The sequence below is a fragment of the Gallus gallus genome, chromosome 18 (genome assembly GCF_016699485.2).
Source record: "Gallus gallus isolate bGalGal1 chromosome 18, bGalGal1.mat.broiler.GRCg7b, whole genome shotgun sequence".
NCBI lineage: Eukaryota > Metazoa > Chordata > Aves > Galliformes > Phasianidae > Gallus > Gallus gallus.
The window spans coordinates 11,378,062-11,406,058 of record NC_052549.1 but is presented as its reverse complement, the minus strand read 5'-3'; the positions used below and the strand labels follow the sequence as shown (position 1 = coordinate 11,406,058).

The window sequence follows — 27,997 nt, the reverse complement described above, 5'->3', positions numbered from 1 at the left end:
AATTCTGAATGGCATTTCAGGTATTAATGACCCGACTTTGATTATTTTATTCATTGAAAAAAGAAGAAGCTTGATCTCAGTGTAAAGAAGAAAAGAGGAGTTATGACTTCTGGTGGCACATAAAAAGGATTGAGTGTGTCATTAATGTAGTATTCATGGCTCTGGTTTATGTGCATAGCCCTGTTAATTGTGGGAAGGAATAGGATCCTGTCCATTGTGAGATTCAGCTCTTCTGGTTTCTTTATAGAATCGGATTCCAACTAAGCAAGGGGAGACAAGGAACACAATCTGTTTGTATACAACTGAGCCTAACGTAAGTGGTGAACCATATGACTCTTTGATATAATTCCTTGTGCCAAAGTTACCACTGGCCAGTGGCTATATGCCAGAAATCAGTAACTATAACCTATAAATGTTCTGGGCAAAACTGATTCTATTAGTTTGTGTATGGAATAGTTAAGTGTTAGTCCCCTAACAACATTTAAAATCTCACACTGAGCAAAAAGAAAGTGGTGTATTGTAAAATTCATCTTGTTTTTCCAGTTTAGATTAATTCAGGAAACTTCTAAAGGCAACATTATTATGTTTTCACAATTGCTGTGAGACTGAACTGTTACCTTATTTTAAGGTTATTATGCTGATGCTGTCAGTTTTTCATACTTGCTGGCTGCCTCTGAATGAAAATCTTTGCTAAATGGTTAATGATTTTATTTGTATATGCTGGAAGCTTTGAAAAATCAAAAGTAGTTCTGGGATCATAGCAATAAACTCCTTTGTGAGGGGAGGAAAAAAAAAAAAGCAACGTATTTAAGGCCCTTCACATAAAGGGTACCAGCAGAGTATTTGTCATCGTACATGGACTAATAATGAGAATTAATTTTGCTTGAGTTTTCCCTGTGTGTACATTGCTTTATGTTTCTTCTGGTCTGTGGTGCTGAATTGCAGATTTGACAACAGAATAGAACTGAAACATTACCAGAACTGAGGGCAGGTGTTGTACCCCTCTGCACAGAGGGTTACAGATACATCTGTACTTCAGAGACAGAGGTAGAACAATAGTCCAGCTACCTTAAAGTTATTGTGGAGATTCCTACAGGAGATAATGCTAACGACTTCATGGAATTGAGCATTATTTGCAAAACTTAAATGAGACTTTGGATGAATTCTTAGCCTGTGCTTATTTCTGTGTATCAAGGATATGATGCCTTGGTGTTCAAACTAGCTCCTATGAAGGTGATTAACAAGATGTGTGGCAAAGGATATTTCCTTTCTCCCCCCCTGTCCCTGCTCACTTCATTCAGTACTGGTGAGAAAGGTACTAACTAAGGAGGTGAAGCTGAGACTTCTGAATTTAATGTTTAGGTACAAAAGAGAACAAAAAGCTCTGTTCTTCTGAACACTAGTATTTATGAACTAGAAACTGAACTTGTGTGTAATAATCTATTCTACTAGAGCACTGGTGAAAAGTGGCACTAGGTTTCAGTGCTTTATTTTTACCTGCCTTTATTTAACAATTAGTTAGGAAAGCTGCCTTCAGCCTATGCCATTTCCAGTTTTCTCTTAAAAATTCAGAATGCAGATGAGTAGCGAGTTGTATGTGTTCTGCATTTCTACACAGATCAGCAAACTGATACTGCAGTAGTTTGATGCACAGGATCTTATCTGCAGCTCTGTCCTGCAGCAGTTCTCGCTCTTTCATTTCCTTTGCTGGCTCTGCAGTGGCAATTAACTAACGTTCTCTTCTAAGTTGGGGTAGCATCCCAATATAGACAAGGAAATAAAAATGTGTTTTACATCTTCCAGGTTTTTGGAGAAAAGAAAGGCAGGAAAATACTTCTCGTGGCTTTTCTCATTACCTACAGTGTAGGGAACACTGTGTAAAGTTATTCCTTTCAAATATCCATATCTTTTTAGATAAACATCACTGCTGATCTCAGTCTGTCACGCCTCAAACTGCATTCTGTTGGTCAGGATCTAGGCTCATTTCCTGCTGAATATGTAAATGCTGATCATGAGTAATATATGCTTTCAAATTCAAAGTCATCTTGTGGCATCTCAAGAGTAGGTGTTCAAGTGGAGCAGAAAAATGGTTATGAAGCAGCCTGTATGTGTTGGAGCCTGAGCTTGTTCCCATGTCTTATATGCCTGATTGGTGACACCATCTGACAACTTGAGTGAGAATTGCTTTAAAAAAAACTTTAAAATGTGTTTTTCATGATGACTTGTGCTGAACACATAGGATTGTACAGCTAAGCTCTGATAAAACAAAAAGTGAACTGACAGTCTCCAAAACGGTTCATGATAATCATTTTTAGGATATTTATTATATTCCTGAAACACAGATGCTACTCTACAGTGCTTCCTGATTAGTTACTAGATGAATATGAAATTTGCATTTTAAATTGTTGAGTTCATAATTTTCCTAAGCTTGTTTTTCTCTTCATGCTAAAATAGTGTTTTTCTTTAGATATTAAATAAAAGCCCATTTTAAAAATGCCTTGAAGAGCCTAAGAGGCTTTTTTTCCCCCCCCTCTTAAGAAATGATTGCTTATTTGTATTTCTGTACCTGATCTTGAATCTTTTTGTTTCCAATTGTTTGTGGTTGTGAAAACAGAAAGGCAGTCCTGTTGTTGAAGATGCATCAAAACAGTTGTCTTCCCATCCCGTGGGGGCAGGTGATCATAGTGATTAGAATTAGGTGAAAGATAGGACAGTTATTTCTGTCTAGAAGGTAGATTTTCTTGCAATTCAACTAAGCTCTAATTACATTATTACTCTAAAACCTCTTATTTAAATACTTTGTCTCTGGAATTTATACTTTCTGCATTGAGCCAACCTACTTCTTGCTCTAACTTGTATTAAAACTCTATGGGTTTACACGTAGAAAAAAAAATGGTGCTGTATTTATGCAAAACTGCTTCACTTGGGAGGAAAGGGGGAATTCTTCATGAGTTATGTATGAGCCAGCAGGTTCCACTAAGCATAGCAGCCCTGCTAGTGCAGAAGACTTGTGGTCTAAGCAGTCAGCCCTCTAGTTTGTGAGAAATTGGCACTAAATTTAAAAAAAAAAAGTGCACCTTGCTGATCTTGAATAGATTTTTCCATTCTAAACCCTTGTATGCAGTCAATTGGAGTATTACACACTTCTGTTATCTTCATTTCAGTGTAACTGAAATTTTTTTTTACTATTTGGTCTGGTTTTCAGTTTCTGCTGTTAATAGTAAATTATAGTCTGCTTGGAAAGCTGTGCCTTAGATTCCAGGTTAAAATGACTTTATTTCAGCATAGTAGGGAGGATTTTAAGCGTGTACCTTTCTGTAGTTCTCCTGGAAGATCTGCCAGTTTGTCTTAAGGGTTTTTTCTGAACTCCTTTGTAGTTTAGATCTTGTGTTTTGATCTTTAATACTACTTGAGGGTGTAACTAATGATGGAAACTTCCAAGTAAATTGGATTTAAAAAAAAAAAAAGTGCTGGAAGTTTGACCTGCAGTCGCAGGGGAAGGAAAAAAACAAATGCAAGGAGCAAAAATGTATTCAAGACAAATACACTGAACACTTTAAAAGGATTTAAAATGTTTTTCCTGACCCTGCCATCAAACTGTACTTCACGTTTGGCAGATGAGTATCAACTTGGCAAACATACCTTACTGAGACAGTATCAGGAAAACCTGTTGTGTATGTCTTTCACAGACAAATTTCATGTATTCTGTGGTTATTTAGTGCCCTGCATGTCTTCCAAGAATTGTTTGCTAAGGTGTATTTGCCTCTGGAAGGAATAAAGTGTAGGCTGTAATAGTTGAGGCTCTCTTCTGACCTCCGAAACGGAGGAAGCAGAAGCTACTTGTTTTCTTCTTGCCTCTGTTTCTGTCCTTGTTTCTTAAAAAAACAAGTTTTTCAAAAGCTGATCTATGAGCTTGTCTGTTTTGACAGTTTATATCGAAGTACTTTAACTCTCTTCCAGCATCAGGCTGTTTTGACACTTTCTTACTCTTCAGCTGCAAATGATGCATTCCTTGGATTCTTCCTGAAAATTGCCTTTAAGATTAGGAATGTAACTTGGTCTCTGCCAGGACTGAGGGATGAAGACTGTTGTGACTTACCTACGAATATCCAGATTGAAACCACCAACTCTCTTCACAGGCCATAGAAAAACCCAACTGAGATAACCCAACTGATAGCAGTTGACTCAACTTTCCTACCTTCTATACCTTCCTTTACAGCCTGCTATATTTGTAAATACTTCAAGCTATCTCCTGCAGTCTATTTAGTTAATATGAAAAAGAAGAACATGCATAAAAAGAGGCTTCTGATGTTTCTGTAAGCTTCTTTGAGTTTTCTTTTCCTTGACAAGCTTGTGTTTAATTCCACCCATCTCCTATCTGGATTACAAACGCGTGTGATGGTGCTGTAAGACTAGATAGACAATTCATGATTCTTTCATTATGAGTAATAAGTCCCCTGTAAAGCTTGTTTGTTCAGAAGAGAGATTATTTTTGACTTTGCAAAAAGCTGGAGGTATTAAATATATGGCAATATGGTGATAAAACAGATACTGTACAGTATGGTCAACTACTGAAATCTACCCATGGGAGACTGAAGAGAATTGCAGATTAGCAGTCTGCAAAAGTGTGCCCCCTACAAGGATGTGGGGGGGATCCTGGATCCTTCAGGACTCTTCGAAGTCTTCACAAAGCAAAAACATTCACACTCATTTTTAAAGTTTGCTTTGAATCTAACTGGATGTAGCTGTTTTTGTTTAGGACCAGGATGAAAATGAGAAGTCTGGCCATACCTAATCTTGCAAAACTGCATTTTTCTCTTGGTCCCAGTCTCCAAAACTCCTTATTTAATAATGGCAGCTGAGAGGGTTGGGAGTGCTGAAGGAGAAGAGAGGCCATCATCCAAAATGGTGGTGTTTTTGTGCCTAACACAGAGAACGAGAAACTTTTCAGGCAGGAGTGTGCTTGGATTTAGCAAGTTTTTTCAGTTCAAACATGGGCAGATTTAAGCTGACTTATTATATGATCTTCATGTCATGTTGCCAGCTACCTATGTTAGTCAGCTTTCTCCTGTTTGTTGCCACAGATAGTATGAAATTTATTATACTTTTATAGAAGATTCTACTTCTGACTTTCTCCCATGGAAGTAAATTCTGGCTTTCATAATGCTGAAATACTTTTCTATTATCATTCTGGGAGCAGCTGCCTTCTGAATTAAATTATGTCCAATTTTCATCATCAAAAGTCATAGAAAATTCTTTACATACATAATGTTCCTTTATTGTCTGAATATCCACTATTTGCCATTAGGGACTGGGCTAGATGGACCTCTTGAGTGGCTGCAGTGAGTGAGACATTTAGAGCTCTGTCATTGTCACTCTTATGTAAGATCTTTGCTGCTTGTGGTCAAGTCTTAGTGAATTTCTCCACTGGAGGCAGTATTTTATGGGCATACCTTGCATGCGTCTTTCTAAATCCATTTTGAGACCACCTATATATTAGAGTATTAAGATCCTATAACGTAACTACATACTGTATGGATGAAGTTATTCCATTAGTTGATTTTGGACCTGCTACCTCATAATTTTATTTACATTTTTTCCCATCTTTTGTTCCCTTCCCCTTGTGAGAGCTCATAGGAGGACATCTCTTGTGTCTCCCATGGGGAGAGGACTTACAAATGGCTTCTGGTCTTTATTGCTTTTTTTCCTGAGGGAGACTTTGTGTAGTGCAAAAGTCATACCATGTTTGCCTTGTTGCTTTCTCAGTTGTTTTTAATTCATATCTATATTGAGATGAACTGAGTATAGGTATTCAGAGTATTCAGTGGATGACACAGTATAGGTATACAGCAGCAAAAGGTTTGCTTTAGTTTTAATTCTTTAATAGAACACTTGGATAATGTTTGTGTTGGTTTTTTTTTATTCTAATTTTCAGATTACCACCCTCATCATTCCTGGGTATTTCCTGAGGAGTGATAGATTGTTTAAAGCCTACAGCTTCATACAGTTACAGTTCTGGGGGTTTTTGGTTGTTTTTGCCTCATGCATGTTTCTTTGCATATTGCATTTACTCTGCCGTTTATCAGTTGGTCGTTTAGTGTTAGAATTTACCTGCACAATTCATCAGTTTTAAGATTTGAGTACCTTCTGTCTTGGCAAAGTTTTGCTTCTCCCCTGTCACCCTCTCAGATCAGTAGTAAAGCTGTTGAACCCTTATGGGATCACTGTGGAACAGTCACCCTCCATTTTGTACACTGACACTTTTTCAACCCCATCCTAAGCCACTGAGGAGTTTTCTTATGTTGTTTGTTGATGAGGGCATTTGTGGAGATGAGCAGCAGAAAACCTGAGATTCTTTATTTGAATTAAATAATCCCTGCAAAGCCTAGAAAAGCTTGAGTCTTCTCAGGGCTTGTGCCTTGCAACTTTTCTAGTTTATCTCAATTAGTGATTCATCTGTCTTCTGTATGGAGCTAAATTTTCTGTCTTGCCAGTGATTAAATGGGAGCTCTGAGGTAAAGACTGTCTTTTGCTTTTATAGCTTTGCTAGGAGAGCCCAGCTTCCAAACAGCTGCTTGAAAATCAACTTAATTGGTTAGCTGTATGTCCATGAAGGTTTTATGACTGCATACTAGCAATATGGTTGCAAACCATCTGGGACTAACTGACATCTGTCATGGTGCAAGATATAGGTGTATTTAATATCTTTAGAGAAGACCTGATGCTGATTTTTTGAGTATGCCAGCAATACAGATTTCATATGGAGTCCTGAGAAGGTTTTATTTATGTGAAAGTGTCTACATGGTAAATTCAGAGAACTGGAAGATATTGAAGGTATCCGTATTAATAAATAGTTTAAACATCTTTTTTGTTGTGTAGGAATAACTTACTTCAGGGCCCTGTGGGGGAGTTTTCTTGTGCTAAAGGCATTGATGTGATCAGGATCTCCCAGTAGGGGGGAGTTCTAGTACCTTAGCTGAGAAACATAATGGAGATATTGTGCTGCCATAATGTACTTAGGAGTTTAAAATTAGCCTGTGGTCAAATAATATAACCTAGGGTGTCAGTGACTTGCATTATGATATCTCTTCCAGGTTATTGCAACAGAGCCACAATGAGTTCTGTTCTTGTTTTTAATTTGTTCTTGACCTGGAACTGTTCTACTAATTAGAGACACTAATTAGGAGATGGTTTTACTTATCTCTGATCTTTTCCATGAAGATCTTGGTGCCTCAGCTGTCTTAGGATTTTGGAGCAAGGTGCTTACTACTTTTGGTATGTAGCATTAGTATCTGCATTATTCAAGGACAGTCTCTGAATTTTTTTTTTTTTTTTTTTTTTGCTCATAACCCAGGAAAGTAGCAGTACTTTTCTTGTAGAGCTCTGTGGGTTTTTTTAATAGCATGATACTTTTTAAAGATGGGAAGGGGAGAAGACATGTGCCAGTACTTACCAGTTCTATGTTTCTCTGTTCACCTGAGATATTACAGTTCATACTGCTTTTTAAATGTTAAAAAAAAAATAAAAAATGTTCCTATATTAGTGCACTGTTTTTACTACATAATCCTGAGTGACTTCGGACAAGTGTTTTTCTCAAGCCATCTGGTAGTGAGATACAGTGACTACTGTGGGCTCAGTCTTTTAAGAAATAGAAAGTTTTCTTACATTGAAGTGTTTAATTTGCCTTGTATGGAGCAAGTCGTGCATTCATTAATGCTATTTTATTAGCCTTGAACTGAAAGAGGAACTTCATAATGTGAGGGGAAATTTTTGAAGGCATCACTTCAACATGCTAATGTCCTTTTTTTCTTTTGATGCCCCTTCCCTGGTGCATAATTCAGAACGTTGCTTTCAGTAACCACACACAACTGTGGTATTGGCCCTTTTCTAAGGCAGGTCCCAAGTTAAACTTGTTTTAGAGTTCTTTGGCCTTGCACTTTCCTAGATTAAGTCAGGGTAGAAACACTGTTTTGGTGCTGAAATGAGCGTATATTGTGTACCATTAAACAACTCTCTGACTTGGTTGTAATCCTTACTGCATGGCTGGTCAAACTTCTTCCTTCAGCAGAGTTGTTTCTGGTGTTTCTGCATTTTGCCATTCATAAGGGCTTCTGACATTTGGTATTATCTTCATCGTGGGGATAGATGTAGGCCAGTCACAATAACGATCTTGCTTTAGAGGAGCAATCCATATTATTTATCATTATTTCCTTGTTAATGGTCCAGGCATCCCTCTTTCCTACTCTTCAGTTCATCATTAAATATCTGTTCTTTTTTCAGTCTAGTGTGGAGTGCATATTTTTACAGGCTTTGAAGTGGGATGTGGGTTTTTTTTTTTTCTCTTTTCAAAATGTTGAACTTTCCAGTTGTACCAGAAGTAGTTGAGCTGCTTATGGTTAAATTGAGGCCATTGTAATTCTGAGTTTTGTTATTCCAACTCTGAGTATAGAATTTGGAATGTTTCATTCTGTTGTGCAGTTGGTTTTCCAGAAATTGAATCATAATCCAGTGATGAGTTTGGACAAGAAAAAAAAAAGCAAAACAAATTAGTCTTGGAGTAAATAAGCAGCCACAGCGCAGGCTAAATCTAAATGTGATTGAAAGATTTCTGAGATATAATAACTCTTTATTCTATTCCAGTCTGGAAGTAATAGTACATCTTACCGTAAAATTTATTGTAAGTTAAAGATCAGCGTGAGATGTTGGTACACCCAACTTGGTCTCTGTTTTTATAGAATGTTATGCATTTACCCTATGAAGGTTTATATACGTGAAGGACATGCATCACTGTGAAAGTCCTGAAGAAGCTTTGTGCTGAAAAGGATAGTGGATTTGGCAGCTTTGTGAAAGTTGAGGTACATTGTGGATCAGTTTGTTCTGTATCCTCAATCATTTTATTAGAAAGACCTATTGTTGGGAAAATTGATGCACAACTTGTGTGCCTCATGATCCAATAGCTAAGGAAAACGTGGAAACAAAGGGCTTATATCTCAAACAAGTTAGTTTAGGCACTTCATAGGTTTACAGAGGCAACTGAGCGTAACTGGTTGAAACTGTTTGTTTTTATTGGCTTCCAAAATTGGTATAAACATTTCTGAAAACAACCTAGGGCATAGAATTGTGATCAAATTTATTTTCACAAAGGTTATTTAGTTGCAAAACCCAACAAATTCCAGTGAAATTGGTGAAATATCTTTGCTTTGTTGGCTGCTTTTTAAAAGCAGCCCAGAAGTGTGAATTTAGAGTGTACCTAGTGGTTTTGGTTAATGAGAGTTTTTTAGTGCATAATATTTGAAATTGTTATCTTGTTATCCTAGGAAAATCTGACCAGGTGGAAATAACCAAAGTTGAATGAAAGCTCTTTGGTCTATCAGAACAACCTTAGGTGGTTGAAATGGCTTGGAAGTGTCAGTGACAATGGTCTGTTTGAGCTGGTCTTAAACTTCAGGTTATTAGTGCTATACCACAGTGCATAAATCAGACAGAAAGCAGATGAGAACTGTGCCTGTTCAGTGGAAGATAGGCACACAATGTACATTTCTTGGCTTTTAAAAGCAGTCCTCTAAAAATACTTCTTCATTAGTGGGTGTATTTATTCTCCTCTTTTTGCTCCCTCGTTCAGCATTGTATGTAGGTGTCAGTATCACTCATGCTAATATAATGTTGTACAATAAAACTGCACCTTGTTTCTTCTCGCTTTATTCTGTTTTATGAGGTTAGAGATGCTCTGTGAAATGTTTCAAGTGAGTATGATGTTCTAGAGCTGATGTAAGCTCCCTTCATCTTGCTTAGTTTGATACATTGTGCTTTTTGATGCATTGTTACGCTTTCATGGAGGTTTGCGAGATCTGTGTGCTTACATTATGCAAATATGACAGGAATGAGTCAGATGACATTCAGCACTGTGCTCTGAAACCATTCTCAAATGTCTTCCTCTTGCGTGTGCACGTCCCCTTAGAGAGGAACTCTGAGCAGCTTTGCAGGGACTGGGTAACAGGAAAAGTTCTCTTACATGTTGTGGCTCTCTGAAGATCATCCAGACCAAGTACCTGTGCATTTCCTCTCCAGTTAAAGATGTTGCTAAACATAACTCAGTACAATCAGATTGTGCTATAAAAATGAAAAATAAGCTAGATAAAAGTTGTCACTCTGCAGCTGATGGATCTCCTTTCTGATGGATATAATTGTGGCTTCTTATTGGTAAATTAGTTATCTTCTTGGTGCCCTGAATATGTTTTTTTATACGTTGGGAAACTGAGTTCTTATGTCCTGCTAAGCCAAAATATAACTGTATGCACTGAAATTATCTTGATTTATATAGGGAAAGCTATAGCCTTCATTAATTCATTTTCTTTCTGTTTTTCAGTCAATGTTAATTTATAATTGAATTTATAGTCAATTTCTGAAGGTGTCTCATTTTAAGCAAGGGTTGTTTTTAACTGCTGTTGGGTTAAGATTCTGATAGAAAGCAAAAAATCAGCCCTGCTGGGAGGCTGCAGTTTGCTATTGTCAGTATTGCTGTTCTTTTTATGTTTATGGGGTTGTCTGAGCAGCCCGGTGGAACTAATGTGAATTAGGTCTAGTCAGGGGAGCATCCCAAATGGAAGTGGTTTTTAAGTGATTTTTGCAGATCTTCTTATGTTCCCCACAAAGGAAAGTTTACCTTAACATACAACATGCACAGATAAGAGTTTGGTGAAGGAGCAAGTCATGCAGTAGTGTAAGCAGAGTTTGGGCAATAGAAAGAGCTTTGTGTGAATACCAAGTTATTAATTGTGGTTGTCTGTTTTATAAAATCGTGAGGGCTGCAGGAGTTGAACAAGCTTTTTGTGGTCTGAGTTAAGGAATACTATAAAATTATTTGCTGAAAGCAGATACATGCAAAATGCTTATGTCTTCTAAGAGTTATGAGAGTAATTAGTCTAAACTGGAAGATGAAGCTGCTTGGTAAGAGATGGGATCTTGTGGTACTTTTTTTTATTAAGTTTTTCACAGGAGCTTTTATATCTAACCCTGCTGCTAAACTTCACATCAAACCTCAAGGGTCTTATGTTGCAGGCTTTGATTTAGAGAGCCTGAGGCTTTTGCTGACCTATACGGTAGAGCTCTTTTCCTAGGAATTAAGTTGGTACCTATTAGCTGCTTGAAAAGTGTTTTTTCCATCTATCTCATAACCACCAGTCTGAATGTAATTCCTTGGGTGATTTCTTGCTTACTTTCCCTTAAGTGTTGTTTAATTTCAAAGCATATTCCTGAGCCTGTACAGGGCTAAAATATTACCCACTTACCCGACATGCATTTCCCTATTTCCAATTCTTGGCCATGTTTCAGAGGTAGCTGTATAGTAGCCGCTATAGTGACTCTCAGCAATCTTGTACATCTGAGGCTATTTCGTGCTTCCCTGTCCCTGTTAATATCCTGCAAAAGAATAGAGTTGAGACATCACTCCATACTGGATCTATTAATTAATACATTTAAATTACATTTATTAATTAATAAACCATATTTATTAACACATTAAAATTGTCCCTTCCCTGCAACTGCTTTGTCCAACTACCTGCAGATGCAAATTGCTATCCTAACACTGTTTATCTGCCTTACAGTGTAAATCAATAAGCAGTCTCTTGTCATGTGTAATTTTGGCATCTTTGTCTGATTTTCAAATGGTTGACTCTTTAGTAGCTGTGTTTATAATTAAAAAACATCTAGAAGTGGAATGGGCTGGAGTCTCAGTAAGTTGGTCTTTAAATTAGTCTTTAATATTCTGCAACTTACTAAAATTACTTTGACTTTTTTATATTATGTGGTGTGGATTTAGAGGTGCTTGTTTCTGCCTTCCATTATGCTATGTTAAAATTGTTAAATAGGTACAAATCTAGCAAAATATTGACTTATGCTGGCCTGAACCATAAAAAGTTGCCTATTCTAGGAAATTGGCCTCCTGTTATGATTTCACGCTTTTTCCATCTGTCTCAATATGAAGAGATTAGGGTTGATCCGAGCTATTTGTGTGAGGCAGCTTATGGTGATGTTATTATTCTGATCTCATTGCATTTGAGGTCCTGATTTTAATCCTTTCTTTGACATTTGCAGAAAATTTAGTGAAAAGGTAGTTGAGATTAAAAGTCTGTATCATCCTGAAATAAGTTCTCAAAGATTTGAGGTTTTTTGTCTGTACAGACCAGCTAAAATGATGAGTAAATCAACTCTTAAGTTTATGAAGGATGAAAAAGTTTATGAAGGATGGAATTCTACCTATGTATAACAACAAATAAGTATCTTCTGATCTCATTTCAGTTATGCAGAAATTAATGCAAGGCGCTGAAAAGCGTGTAGCCATATATTTTAAATGAAGGAGAGACAACTGAATGGGAGCATAGCATTCCCTAGCTTTTCAGTATCTACAACTCAGTTTTTGTAACATTACTGGAAGGTCAGCCTTGATTTTGAATTGTTAACTTTCTAGTCCTTGATAAAAGGTCTCTTCTGCCCTGCGAAAATACCTTTTGCTGAGAACACTAGTGCAGATATTTTCAGGTAGACTTTGAAAATTAGGAAGACTACAAAAGGTCTGTCTTAAACTTGGAAAGTAGGATTTTCTACGCAGCTTCAGACACCAGTTATGGAATACATGTTACTGCTTCTTCAGGCCTGGGAACTTAAGGGAAGCAAAATGAGTGAGCTAAAAATGTTTTATCCATGCTAAGCTTGAAGGGTTAGCTAGAAAGAATCCCTCTTTTAAGAGGGCCTGGAATTTATAGCATTCACATTAACAACAGATTCAAGAATAGTAACCAGGAGACCTTAGTCTGGCCACTACATAAAACCAGTTTTCTTCTCAAAATTGTGGTTTTATTTATATGTTTAAGGCAAGATATATTCTGTTCTTTAGGTACAAATGGCCTTATATGCATTTGGATTATTTTGAGGAGTGTTTGTGGATTTTGAACCATGTGCAAACATAGCAGGATCTTGCTCAGAATTGAGGTCTGTTTCCTTTCTTCACTAAAAAGAGTGGAGAATGGCAGGAGAGCTCCTTAGGCCTCAGAATGTTGCCTGTTCTTCACCGTGTGCTTCACTGGTGCTTCCTCTCTTGGGACGCTGCTAAAGCTGAATTTAAGAGTGCAAAACTGTTTACTTTTTAAACAAAACTCAACGAGGAAGAATGTTGCAAGCAAATGACCGTCCCCACTGTACCTGAATGAACTAATGCACGTGACACAGCAGAAAAGTGACAAAATACTGTGTTCAATGCTTCCAAATTAAATGTGGATTAAGATGTTTTATCTTCTGTTTCACTAATAAAATCCTGAGCACTACAGCTAGTCATAAAAGATCACTGGTCCAGGTCTTTAGTCGCAATAAACTACTGCTGGGGAAAAACAACACTTCCTTTCTTTTTAAGAATCTGTTCTTGTGAATCCCGTAGCATTCTGCTCTGTGCATGCACAAGCCAAGCTGTGGAGCTTAGGCTGTGGTAATGACCTTTCTTTATTTGTGCATTCTATTTTGATCTAGTACTGAAATGAGACTGCTTTCACTGCAGTGTCCAAATGCTGACAGTTAAACAATAATTCTTAGGTGATCTACTTTGTAAGAGATAGCATTCAGTTAAGCACCATAAAAGTTACTGTACACAATGTGAATCTCATGTCTGAGAGCCCATGCTGTCACTGAGAGGCTGGGGGGTCCCCTGGCTAACTGAAGCCCAATTAAATCGTTAGCTGTATAATAGAAGTTTTATATCAACATTCTTCCTGAAAATACACAATTTGTGATATCTGTAGCTTAACCTTTATATGAGTGGCAGTATTGAGAGAGACTTATGTGAAGAGAAAACTTTGTAACCAGCCTTTGCAAAGAGTGTAGGCAGAGTTGTGAATTTGTAGGTATATTGCTGTGTTGTGCTACTAGAAACTTTCAGTGCTGACGGAGGCATCATTGAAGGTAACTGTGACAAAGTTCCCTGAGCTTTGCAGACTTTTTCCAGGACATTCATTAAGTATTTTGGAAGTCACCTCAGTACACCTTAAAATACTGGTTTTTTTCGTTGATTACCATGCCATGTAATCCTAAAAAGTTGGGCTGTCAAGAAAAAGAATTGTTGTCTAGGTTTAGGACAACCTAATCTTCGCAACTGATGGAAGGATGGAAGGCTTTTGCCAGAGGGGTAGTAGTAGCGTAAGACTTGTAAGGCCTGAGAGGCAGGGTAAGTTTGTCTGTGCTGACTTCTTCTGTCCTTGTGGCTAAATGTGTTTGTGCCTCAGGTAACTTAGATGCCTCAGGTATTCTTGTGCACAAAAAATCAAGATGGTTTTGAGATGAAAGCTCAAATGCAAATTTCTAGCAATGTTCCTATCTTTGGATTTTGCTTTGTTAAAATACTTTTCTCTTTACTGTACTTGCCAGCCAGTGGTACTCAATTTCTTTGACCACAGTACTTGTGTACCTTTATCTGGTCTTTTGCATACTGAAATGAAATTTTTGGAATTTGAATTTTATGCTCTTTTTGTGCCTCTAAAAGGATAAAGATAGGAGAAACATTCCTATAGTGATGACAAGGGAATTAGAATGAAGGATAAAAACCTATATCCACTGACAAATAATTCCATTATATTGCGATCTACGCACCTGATTTAGTTATTGTATAATAACACTTGATAGCTGACTGCTGTTTAAAAAAGAATGTCTAGTAACGCTTGTTCTGGGTATTAGGTATTTTCACAGCTGCTTCTACCTGCCAGAGACCCAGTGTTCAGAGTCTAAAGCGGTCATGTCAAAAGGTGGTGCTTCAGATTTTGATCTGAAAAATGTAGATATTTTCATTACGGGATTATGATAAAACTTACGTAAGGAAAAGCCTTAAGTATTTTAGTAGTTTTAAGTTCCTGAGCTAGTCATGTTCGGTTGCTTGATTGATCTTTTTGCATCAGATGTTTGAGTTGAAATGAACAGTGATCTCTGTCATGAAGAATAAACTAAGGAAAAAAAATGAAAGATTCTGATTTGCCTTGGCCTGAATTATAATGCCATTTTGACATGCCGATTACCTTAGGTTTCTGAAGATGCTGTTCTCTCATCAAGGCCTTCATGTCAGTGGTGTCAAGCAGCCAGATTGAGGAGGACTCGCTTGTTCAGGGGAGTTTCTGGAGCACTGGGGTAATGCAGGGAAGAGATGCAGTTTGCCGGGCAGTATCCTCAGCCATTTTTTATATTACATGAAGAGATTAATTTTAATACCTTGCAATGCCAGTGCAGCAAGTCTGGGGAAGGAATAAGCTATAGAAGGGACCGCTGACCTAACTCTGACTCCAGGTGTAGCCAGCCCAGAAGCAGTGGGTTCCTGCTTGTGATGAGGCTTGCTTGTATTCTTTCTCTTGGAGTAGAAGAGGAGCCATTTTTCTCTGGAATGAAAAGCTGTGTCAACGCACTTGGAAGGAGGGCGAGAACTGACAATCCTGGAGCCTCTAGTGCAGCTCAGTGTCGTTAGGACTCAATTAACTGACCTCCCAGACACTGTTCCACCCTGAGATGAGTGTAAAATTTTCAGTTTCAGCATGGCTGCCTTTGAATTGCTTTTTAAATTTTAACTCCTGCTGTGGTAGGAGTGTTGTGAGTGCTTTCCTTGGGTTCCTGAGACTGAGTGTTTTTAATATACCACATTGTTTTCTTTGCTGTGGTGTCAGTGGAACTTTGCTCAGGAAGAAAACCACATTGGCAGCTAACAGGATGTTGTATTATAGCAGCTGTAGTTGCCTTCTGTTTCAGTTAGCACAAGATTCCTGAAACCTCACAGTTCAGGGGAAAAGGATGGGAGTTCAGCCAAAAGGCACGGCCCCCCTTAACACATTTCTTGGATTTTGTTGCCTCAAAACCCAAGCATTCTGATGAATTTGGCTAACTTTGCAAGCATGTAAATACAACTGGGGGCTTGTGTTTAGTTTTATGTTTGCAAATGGAAGTCAGCCCAAGAGCTTAGAATGACAGATCTGCTTGCTGTGTTCCGATTTAGAATGTGTGTGTTCCTGAAGATTGCTTGGCTTTCAGAATGTCAAGCCTAGCGTGCAATGGCTCGTCGGGATGGAACAGCTATGCACAGAGATATTTGCTGAGTATGGGATCAAAAAAAGCTGGGAGTTCTTTGTGTGAGCATTTTTGGCTAAAGCTTCACGATCACCTTGTTGTGCAGCTTTTCTGTGGTGCCATTTCTCCATTTCCATGGGAACAGATGTGTTCTTGTTGATAAGAGTTCTGTTATCAAACTAGGAAACTGGCAGGCAACAGTTGAACTGCTGTTACTGTAAAACAGGGCTGACTACGGATTGAGGACATCACATGGCAGTATGTGTTCAAATGTAATGGGTAAAAATATCCTTCCTTCTTCCTTCTCTTTGGCACAGATGGAAAGGAAGAGTCACTCTGTCACAGTCTAGATTGGATCTACAGCAGGCATAGGAACTGGCTGCAGAGAACTGCTTTATGTTGTGGCCTTCACAAAGAGCAGCAATTTGTAACGGTTGATAAGATAAAAAATAGGGGTTTGTGCCTTTTAGATTTTTTTTTTCTTTTACAGACTCTGAAGGTATCTTGATTTGGAGTAATCTTTTTAAATTTTGTTGCTTTATTTATCTGCATTTAGTTGTATGCAGGGGAATTCTTGAGGCAAAATTCAGTGATATATGCAATGCTTAAACTAGATTTTATAGCTTTGGGAAGTCTAGAAAAATCTTACGATAGTTTAAGTTAAGGGTGTTTTTCTTAGAGATGTAGATCTGGCTTTTAAGTATCCAGATAAGAGGTTGTAGTGAGCTGGGGGTTGGCCCCTTCGCTCCTGTAACCAGTGATAGGACTAGAGGGAATGGCTTCAAGCTGTGCCAGGGAAGGTTCAGGCTGGACATTAGGAAATACTACTTCTCTAAAAGAGTGATCAGGCGCTGGAATGGGCTGCCCAGGGGAGTGGTGGAGTCAGCGATCCTGGAGGGGTTCAAGGAATGTTTGGCTGTTGTGTTGAGGGGCATGGTTTAATGAGAACTCTTGGTGATGGGTGGATGGTTGGACTGGGTGATCCTGTTGGTCTTTTCCAACCTTGGTGATTCTATGATAAATCTGGAAGCTGAAATTTTGACTCTTTGTAGCTGCCATAGCAGTAGTTAAAAACTTGTTAGCAGCCATCACAATTACTGCCTTCTGACTGCACAGTTGTCCTGAATTTAAGGTAAGGCAGTACAAGTCACTTTTGCTCAACTAAGCATTGGGAGCAGTTCAAGGGATGCTTATTTGAAACACTGTCAGAACAAATTATTTTTGTAGATATCTGTGTTCTGGAGGTGACTCTTTTCTAAATGAGATTTGAACATAGAGCTTTCTAAAAAGATAGTAAATTCTATATGGCTAAAATTATTCAGGAATGGACAGCCAGCTATGAAGATATGTCAGTCTTAAGTGAAGCAGCAAGAAGTCCTTGGAGCAAAGCAAGCTACTGGAGAGAGGAGCTGTGGAGGATTCATCACCACAGTGAAAGCCTCCTGAACAGGTGGTGTGGGGATATGTGTAGGCAGTTTGTCTTACTGTGCCTTTCATCCAGCTGTTGGTTTTTTTTTTGTTTTTATCACAAAACATATAACATGCCAGTGAGGGAGCACTGCAGAGGTTTTTGGTTTGAGGGCAAGCACTAGTGAGTACCCCAAGCTTGATGTGATTTGGCTCCTCCAAATCTATTAGCAGATCTCAAGAGCCAGATAAAACTCATGGAAATAACGTACGTTTGGTCTTTAGAATTTCTGATGTTTTGATACCTGCTGCCAAAAGCACAGATATGTGGTAATATCCTTCATATGAAACTACGGGTGTTTTTTTTAAAGAGCAGACTGCCATATCCCTTTACTGCACTGTAATAATGGTAATGAAATGGGTTTGTGATGCACAATCTTATGATAAGTTTGATCTGTGCTGTCTTTGATAAACATTGCATAAGATTTGGTGTATTTGGAAGAACATCAAAATGTGCTGTATCTGTGTTATTTTGTACAGTGACTACAGTGGTGGCTCCTAGGGCATATAATACCAAACTTCTGATCATACAAGCTATGTACCAAAATCTTTCTATCGTAGAATGGCTTTGGTTGGAAAGGACCTCAAGGATCGTCCTATTCCAACCCCCCTGCTACAGGCAGAGTTGCCAACTGCTGGATCAAGCACTAGATCAGGTTGCCTAGGCCCCAACCAGCTTGGCCTTGAGCACCTCCAGGGATGAGGCACCCAGAATATCTCTGGGCAACCTGTTCCAGTACCTCACCACCTTCTCAGTGAAAAACTTTCCCCTCTAAATCTCCCCACCTTTAGTTTAAAACCATTTCTGCTTGTCCTATCACTATCTACATGTGTAAAAGGTTGATTTTGCTCCTGTTTATAATCTTCCTTTAGATATTGGAAGGCCATAAAGATGTCTTTCTGCACCCTTCTCTTCTCCAGACTGAACAAGGCCAGCTCCCTCAGCCTGTCTGCACAGGAGAGGTGCTTCAGCCCTCTGATCATACTCATGGCTCTTCTGTGGACCTTTTTTAAAAGCCCCACATCTTTTCTCTGTTGGGGGTCCCAGATCTGGACACAGTATTCCAGATGGGGCCTCACAGGGGCGGAGTAGAGAGGGACAGTCACCTCCCTTGGCCTGATGTCCACTGCTTTTCTGATGCAGCCCAGTTTGTATGACTGAGCTGAGGATCAGGGCTTCAACCTCTGTTTCCTCAGCCTCTATACAATTCACTTTTTTTACATATCTGTTTTAGACTTCCGTGTTCCCTGCTTAGTATCACAGAGCTACCTGCTGCTGTCATCTATGTGCACTTCATATTCTGGAATTGCATTAGTTTCTGCACAGAATGCTGTCTTGCAGTTGAGATGTGCGGAGATTTCTTGCTGATAGACAAGTTAGCAGATATCAGCTGATATGTGTTAGCTCTCTATGTGGAAGCCTTTACCTCAGAGCCTGTAATATAGCCATCCTTGAACTCCTCATGATCTGTGGTCAAATTATCCTTGCTAAATGACTGAGCTGTAATGCTTATAAATAAATGGAAACTTGAAGTAGTAACTGCACAGAAGATGATTTAAGTATACAAAAAAAATACTGAAGTCTCTTCTTCAACTGAAAATTTTGAATTGGATCATAAAGATGCGTATCATCTGCTCATCTGAAGTTGTGTGGATGTGACACTGCTGCTGTGCTCGTTACCTCATGCAATTGCTGGCACGTGGGGGCATGCATGCTGCTTGGCTGAGAGTTAAGAAACAGTCAGATGAGTAACTACTATCTAGTGTAATTTACTGTGGTGTTTCAAGTTCTGTTCTCTTTTTGCTTCACTGGGTTTCATTGCAGTAGGTGATTAGTTTGTTGGGGTTTTTTCAGATCAGGCAGTAATGATGCAGATTAGTGTATTAGTGTCATGTTCCTGTTTCAGGTTTCTTTTTTTTTAAAAAAAAAAAAGCAGTAAAAATTGATACAGAGTTTAATTTTCTGAAGCACTTGCATAAGTGCTTGAGATTACCTAATCCTAATCAGGTATAAGCACTTTAAGGCAAATTTTGTCTACTTTTCCTTTTTTCTTTGAAAAGAAAGAAAAAGAGAAAAAAAAAGTAAAAATTGCTTATGAAGGCATTTTGGTGTATATCTTCACTGTATCTATTGGTTTCTGCACAGAATGCTGCCTTGCGTTTGAGATGCGCAGAAATTTCTGCGTACTCTGATCTCTGGAGCTGCATTCATGTTGGCTTTCTCTTTACATTTCCTCATCTCCCCATGTTCAGGCAATGCTAATCATGTGATGCTTTTTTGACTTCAGGCTAGAAATATTTTTTTTAACTCATCTAGTTTTTTGTTGGTTCATGTTGGAAAGGAAAAAGATGACATCAAAAAGCTGAGGAGGATTGAAAATGCTGGGGGAAAAAAAAAGTATTGTTGTGGTGTTCAGCTTTGAAAGGGTGGTAGGGAGGTGAGCAGGATCTACATGTTTGTTTCCAAACCCAAATAAAATCTTTTGGGGGAGAGATAATTTCAACTATAGCATGTTTTTCTTAGAACCTAATGCTTCTTTATTCAAGAGGCTATTTTTAGTCAGCGTGCCTGCCTTGTCTGTTGCACTGTACCACTTGGCGGAAAAGTAAAGATAAATAAAGCAACCAAACTTCTAGAGAAAGTATGATTTGAAATACTGATTTGTTTACTAAAGCGTGGAGTTTGGACTATTTAAAATTACTGATCCACCTTGTTGTTCTGAAGGCTGTGATAAAATGTGGTGGAGCAGGATGGCTGACAGCATGTTTTTAAGGGCTCATTTTACATGAGCAATCTTTGAAACATAAATGGAAAGAATAAGCTAGTATATCTTCATCTGTTTTGCTGTAACTTGAAATGTGGTAAGCTTATTTTTTGCTTCCTTCAGGTTTTGAATGAAGAATGTGATCAGAATTGGTACAAGGCAGAACTCAATGGAAAAGATGGCTTCATTCCCAAGAACTATATAGAAATGAAACCACATCCGTAAGTAGAGCTTTGGTGATAGTGCCTGTGTGTTTAGTGGGTCTTAAGCGTAGATAATTTGACCTTTTCTGAAGACATTTAAACTGCTGATGGCATCTGGATTGTGTTAGCTCCATGTGCCAGCAGTGCTGGAGGTCTTCATTAGTGCATTAACAACCTGGGGAAATTATGGAAAAGTTTGCATAGTATCGTGTTTACTGAGCAGTAACATGGAGCTCTCTAAGTAGTCCAGCAGGGCGTACAAAAACAAACTCCAGCTAGCTGACCAGGTGTAAGAAAGAGAGTGTTCCTTTTCTTAGACTGATATCAGTGTTGTGGGAAGGAGGCGTGAGTACTTTTCAAGAGAATTTAGAAAGAAAGTAACTGCACATGCCTTTAAATCTTAGTCCTGTCCAAGGATCTGAGACTTAAATCCTCCAGCTCTGTTTCTAGTCTTAAACAGTGTTTGTTCTTGCTTGTGTTTCGTAAATCTTCCAATTTTCTTTTTAACTACTAGCAGTAGTTAAGAACTGGATTCCTGAGGGTTAATCCAAATCTCATATTAATGAACAAAGCGAATGTATAAGTAGATATAGGCATTGATACTCAGAGAAGAGCTACAGGAAACTCTGGGCAGGGAGGCTTCCTGTGAAGGCACAGCTGTGCCATTCAGAATTATTGAGCTGCTGACTGAAAGGAATCTGAATGTGGTGTGAACTTTGCATTGTACCGGTTGACACATCTCCCTCTTGCAGTGCAGCATCAGAAGTGATAGCTGCATTTGGTTTTGCAGTGCTAACTGGATGAGTTTCACCTACATTACAAAGCTAGCTGGAGGTGAGTGTTACCAAGTTTGGCCATTTAGTCAGGAAGCTCTGGGAATGTTAGTAGGGAAGCTCTGGGAATGTCAGTTTCTTCAGCTTCATTCTCTTGGACATATTATGTTTTATTTTTTCAACTGTTCTGTATCAAAGATCAGCATATGCAGAACGTTTCTGGTGCTTTATGTCCATGTTTGTAATTGGGCAGTAGTTCTTCAAAATTACTTTCTTTGACCTGTGGAGTTTTCATTCTCTAAATCTTGTTTACATTTAAAAATCAGTCTTACTGTTACTCTGTGAGTGACTGACGTTGCAGTGAAGTCATAAAACTACAGTAGAGTTTTATGAGTTGTGGAAGATCTCTTAATCTTCCTACTTAAGCTAAAATGAATTGGAAGCAGTGGGCAGAAAATTTTGTATTGTTATTTTGAGTATGTTACTTTCATTAATCAAATTATACACTTCACTTCTACTTGTATACGATTCAGCAGAATTGAGGGGAAAACTAGCATGTTATGAAGCTTTTGAGGCTTCAATATTAATAGAAGTTCTGTTGAGCCCTTCCAGATTTTATTTCTATTTTACAGAGATGAGTGAGGTTTTGGTGATTTTATTTTTAAGCTCAGGCTCTCTTTTACAAGTAGTATGTGAGTAATTGATAGTTATTTTAGAACAGAATTAAAACACTTTGTAAGCAAACTGTGGCAGGATATCTAAAATCATAAGATAAAGTTTGCTTTATGTAACATTTGGCAAAGGTGAAATACAGGGCTTTCTTGTCTTGACAACTGTGCCAAAATCCTTGGAAACAAAATACTATATTGGAACTTGGAAAGACCTTCACATAATGATTTTTCTTGGGTGATTTTGGAGGCAGCACGGTGCAGTGAGACAGGTAATGTTCCTCTGCTGGCTCTGCCACAATCTCAGGTATCAAGGAGATGGAGCCTCATAATCAAGTAACAGAGTCCTTTTCTAGCTTTTAGAGATTGTTGTTACTTTGAGAGGGAGACCATGGTCTCATAAAAGCTTCAACTTCTCTTAAGAAAGAAGCTTCAAAACTGTCACTGAAACAGAGCCCATCTTTTTGCTGTACCAAAACCTACACTGTGAGAAGTAAACCTTTTGAATGGAGCTGTTATTAAGTAGTACCCTCTGAATTCAATCATCTGCGTGGTTAAAGGCTGTGGTAAGTGCATCCCTCCTGTGTGATCCATTACTCAGAACTGAAAGCTGTGCTTTTTGGTTCTGAAGATGGTTCTGCTTTTCCCGCACCATGTGACCTTGGTTTGCCTTTGAGCTTGAATTAGTCTGGAAACGCAAATGTAAATTGAGATAAGAATCCTGTGACCACGGGCTGTTAGTGGGCACTGATGATTTAGTTGCCTGATGTAGGTTCACTCTTGGTGCTGTAGAGGTGGCCAGCTTGTGGCTTTGACTTATGTGCAGCTGTCAAGTTCTGATTTGACTTCCACGCTGCAGCTGTTTCATGTGACTGCTTATGTGAAAGCTATTAGATTGTCCTGACTGAAGGAAAAGACAAGAAAATAGGCTACTAAAACAAGTTTTTTCAGCATCTTTTTTAGAGCTCAATTACATGCCCAACTCAGCAGTCATTTTGTAATGAAACAGAGAGACCTTAAGGGAACTTTCCTCTCTTGGTCTCCATCTTGTTTCTACAGCTATGAAGTTTCTGAAGAAACCTGAGGGTGAACTCCCAGTGTTTCCTTTGTGTTTTGCACATGCTGAAATTCTTTTTTTTAAGGTTTCAACGTGATAGAACTGACTCCACCACATCCCTGGGCAGCCCATTCCAGCACTGCTACTCTCTGACTACTCTCCTGGAGAAGTATTTCCTAATGTCAAACCTGAATCTCCCCTGGCACAACTTGAGGCCGTTCCCTCTTGTCCTATTGCTAGTTACATGAAAGAAGAGACCCCACTCCCACCTCACCACAACCTCCCTTCAAGTAGTTATAGAGAGCAGTAACCTCACCTCTGATCCTGTTCTTCTCCTAACTAAACAATCCCAGCTGTCAGCTGCTCCTCATAAGGCCTGTGCTCCACACGCCTCACCAATTTCATTGCCCTTCTCTGGATGTGCCCCAGGGCCTCAATGTCTTTCTTATATTGAGAGGCCCAAAACTGAGCACAGTACTTGAGGTGCAGCCACACCAGTGCTGAGTACAGAGGGATGATCGCTTACCTGCTGCTTCTGGCTGTGCTACTTCTGATACAAGCCAGGATGCCATTGGCCTTCTTGGTCACCTGGACACCCTGCTTGCTCACATTCAGCCAAATGTTGACCAATACCCCCAGGTCTGTTTCCTCTGCATGGGCTTCCAGCTACTCTGCCCTGAGTCTGTAGCATTGCCTGGGGTGGTTGTGACCAAAGTGCAGGACTTGGCACATGATCTTGTTGAACTTCGTCCCACTGGCCTCAGCCCAGTTATGCAGCCTGCCCAGATCACTCTGTAGGACCTTCTTATCCCCAGGCAGATTGACACTTCCTGACAACTTGGTGTCATCTGCAATGACTAAGGCATGAGTGGCTTCTCCTTAGGAGGCCTAAGTAATAAAGGAGTGTGTGTGATTTCTCCCCAGTGATAATTTTTTGGTAATAATAGTGAAACAAGTGCTTACGTATCATACTCTTCTCTCATGTAACTAATGATAGCATTAGAGAGAATGGCCTCAAGTTGTGCCAGGGGAGGTTCCAGCTGGATGTTAGGAAATACTACTTCTCTGAAAGAGTGGTCAGGCGCTGGAGTGGGCTGCCCAGGCAGGCGGTGGAGTCACCAACCCTGCAGGTGTTCAAGGCATGTTTAGATGTTGTGTTGAGGGACATGGTTTAATGAGAACTCTTAGTGATGGTTGGACTTGGATGATCTTGTAGGTCTTTTCCAACCTTGGTGATTCTATGATTCTATAGAGGAGTAAAGTACTGATTAGCCATGAATGCCTGGGCTTTGTCATAGCTAAATTGATGGCATCATACAGTCCAGGCAATTAAAATTTTGCATGTTTGTGTGTAGACATGAGATGTTATCTTTTAGTAAAAGAGGAAATGTTAGGAGTTGAGTTTCTTGCCTGAGCTAGGCATTTAATGTTTGTCCTTAGGTTATGGGGCCTGGTTACTGAGATGCCAACGCAGACCATTAACAGACATTTTAACTTTGTCCTAAACTGTAGCTAGCTCCCAGAGTGGTCTCAATCTCACAAAGTAGGACTTTGCTGTGAAGCAGCTGTGGATGTTAGGTTTTTATGATGTTGCATATGTTAAACATCATATATAGGTAGAGTATGGTGCAAAACTGATAATAACACACTATATTTCGAGCAGCCTGTCTTTTTTTTTTTTTTTTCCTACTGAAAATAAATCCTTTAAATTAAGGATTTCACTCTTACCACATTTCTGCTTCCCTAAATTGAAATAGGGCTGTTGTGAGCATGTGGTCATCAAGTCATGGTAGCTTCATTGCTAGGACAAAATGTGAAAAGCTGCATAGTTTGGTAGCCTGTAGTAGATTAAGAATGAACTAGGTGCAGTTCAGTCATCTCTGCTAGGAGTCATTTCTCCTCAGTCTGTATACCTGTGTCAGGCTCTTGCATAAGATAGTTTGACTTCTTAACTTTCTCTGTTGTTTTCTTTTCCTTGCTTACTCCACAGGTGGTTTTTTGGAAAGATTCCCCGAGCAAAGGCTGAAGAGATGTTAGGCAAACAGAGACACGATGGTGCCTTCCTTATCAGGGAGAGTGAGAGTGCTCCTGGGGACTTCTCCCTCTCAGTCAAGTAAGTAGTGCACAGAAACAATTGTGTGGAAATCAGGGCACTTGATGCTCACTTCAACTCCTGGATAAGTGATCATCAGTGCTGAGGAGCAGCAATAATCCAGATAGCATACTTATTCTTCCAGTGGTACGTATTTTTGTCCTTATTAAAGAGGAAGTACAAATGTGCGCTGTTTTGTAATGAGCCTATGTGGCTGACCTGGTGGTGTGTTGCTGTCTGACTTAGGTGTTTTCAGGCACTATTTGTTAATTTGTGGATCCCCATTCCTCCTCCTTTCAACTATGAACTGCCCAGTGTGTACATGTTCCCTTCCATTCTTCTTCATTCCTCTTCCATAGCACAGGTCATTACTCTCTCTTCTGTCTTCAGGTGGTACACTTCCAAATATTTTTCATGACTGCTTGGCACATGCTTTGGGGATATTCGTGTTACCCAGCACTGGGACATGGAGCTACGAAAAGAAATTATTTTCCATCTCTCTCTCTCTCTCAAATGCATTCCATTAACAAGGAATTTCAGTGTAGTAACAGTGAAGTAGGGAGGAACAGTTCTCATCCTTTCTAGAAGTGCTGGCTCTTAATCAGCAGCAATTCCTGATAGTTAGCATGTGAGCCATGTCTAACTATCTTACAGCTCTGTATAAGCCACCATAAATAGAGGTATTAGAAACTTGGAAGAGTATGGGATGTAAAGTAACATAGGAAGGAAGGAATTCCATCCTCAGCCGCTGATTTTTTGTCTTTCCTAACTTTCTATAACCTCCCCCTTTCCTTCCAGAAATGAACAGAATTTTCTTTAGAATCTTATATTGATTATTCCTGCACAGTTCCTTGTTTGCTGTATTTTTGGCTCATCTTTGGGCTGTACCCAGATTTTGTCATCCTGTACAGCAGCCTTGATTCTTGCCAACAAATGGAGTCGAAGCCACTCGTTTTAGAGAGGTGTTTATACTTCTGCTGGGTACAATAATCTGAGCTGGAATACGAGATATGAATGGGAGCTCCATTGCAGAAATTGCCTTCCTTCGTGAAACTTACGGTTTTAACTGTAGCTCTGCCTGTCTTGTTAGCTTAGTGTTGCTTGTTTGTGGTAGTTTGTTGCTTTTTTTCTGATGGATTAATTTGGAAAAAGTTTTCTTCCACTCGCCCCTAAACAGTGATTTGCAGGATTTGAAATGATGAGAATCTCTCAGGTTGAAGAGCAAGCAGCAGAGGCAGTACTCATGGATTATTTCATGTCCATGGCCTTTGAGTATTCAGTAGGTTGTCTTCAGCATGACTGCATATGTGAATCAAAAAGTACATGTATTTGACACTAGCAGTGTGGTGATACAGTCTGAAACAGTTGACGTTGTGCATGTAACCTTGGAGTGTTGTGACACCAGAAATCCTTGGCTAAAATGCCTCAAACAACTGCAACTTCAGAGTGGTTTGAAAAGCTGGTTTTAAACAGAAGCTCTACTATTAAGAAGAGCGCATGTGAAGCTTGCAGAATTTTTTCAGAATCAATTCAATATTTGAATTCTGTCTCTGATTACTGATTTCTGTAATATACAATTGCCAAAGGTTTTCAAATATCATCTTCACAGCAAACAATTGATACCTGCGTTATCATTGTCACCAACTATGTCCTGAATAACCTTTTTGTTGTAAAGTCTCACAATCCTAGAAGAGTGTTTAGTGACTGTGTTCTTTTCTGTATTGTTTGTTCCTTTCTCCCAGGTTTGGAAATGATGTGCAGCACTTCAAGGTGCTTAGAGATGGGGCTGGCAAGTATTTCCTCTGGGTGGTGAAGTTCAATTCTTTGAACGAGCTGGTAGATTATCACAGATCCACATCTGTCTCCAGGAACCAGCAAATATTTCTACGGGATATCGAACAGGTGCCACAGGTAAGAGAACTGTTTCTTCAGAGCATATTTAAACTATTGCAACCACGGTTTGAACTGGGATTGCATCTTAGGGTATATGAATAGGGATGAAGCAAAACTGGCTTTTTTTGCCTGTGGGAGTTTATTTTTGCATCTTGCTGCCAGAATTACACTGGAAAATAATCTGGATGTTTGTGCACAGTCTACCTGCTAGATACTCCTAGAATCCATTTCTGACAGTGTTACTGTTGCTGCTTGAACAGTTCACTTGTGTTAATGTTTATGGGTACTGTTGAAGTAAGACGATCCAATTCCTGTGAGTTAAGAATGTGTTTACTCCCAGTTTAGGACACAGTAAGAAAGCAGTTTTGTACTGGTTTGTAGCCAGAGCTGTACCCCTCATTAGCAGTGAAATTTTAGTAGTGGTCTTGCCTGAAGGAGTGGCTACAGGTAACAGCATATGTTTTGAACTTGGCAAACATAAAAAGGAACTGAAAAACTGCTGCTAAGTGTCAGGTTGTGTCTTTGTTTTGTTTTGTTTCCCAGGACAAACAAAATGTTAGGTTGGATATAACTGCCTCTGTATGCAGTATTCTAATTCTAGCTTGAGGAGATGTGGAAACCTGTACTGCTCTGTGGGTGCTGTGGTCAGCCTTTGCCACAGTTCATCTGAATTAACATATGGCTCTGCACTGTTTGGTTAATGACGATCAGAGAATGAGAAGAGAGCTGGTTGAAAATGGCAAGCAGTATGAAGATACCTTTCTAGACACCAAGTTTTAAGTATGCAAATGCATTTTTAAGTAACTTGTACCTTTTCTTTAGGAATAGAAGTATTTGATGACCAGACAAAACACTCTATAGCAAAACTTTCTAATACTGGGGCGGTTTAAGGGAAACATAGAACACCAATATCCAATCTTGCAGAGGAATTTTGTGTATCACAATGGCTAGGTAGATTAGTAATATTCGTGTTATCATTTGATATAAACAGAGCAA

General features: G+C 39.1%; 1 protein-coding gene across 9 annotated transcripts in view; it reads left to right on the top strand.

Moving 5' to 3' along the window:
- The window catches only part of GRB2 (growth factor receptor bound protein 2), a 46,502-nt gene that overhangs the window by 15,302 nt on the left and 3,203 nt on the right, over positions 1-27,997 (top strand). For 5 of the 9 annotated variants that reach the window (NM_001398124.1, XM_046901968.1, XM_015295375.4 and 2 more), the window contains exons 3-6: positions 248-313; positions 20,439-20,536; positions 25,007-25,129; positions 26,851-27,019. In NM_001398124.1, the coding sequence (NP_001385053.1) occupies positions 248-313; positions 20,439-20,536; positions 25,007-25,129; positions 26,851-27,019 (456 nt within the window). The remainder of the gene's footprint in view (positions 1-247; positions 314-20,438; positions 20,537-25,006; positions 25,130-26,850; positions 27,020-27,997) is intronic. The other 4 variants (NM_001398121.1, NM_001398123.1, NM_001398122.1 and 1 more) reach the window with 1 other exon arrangement.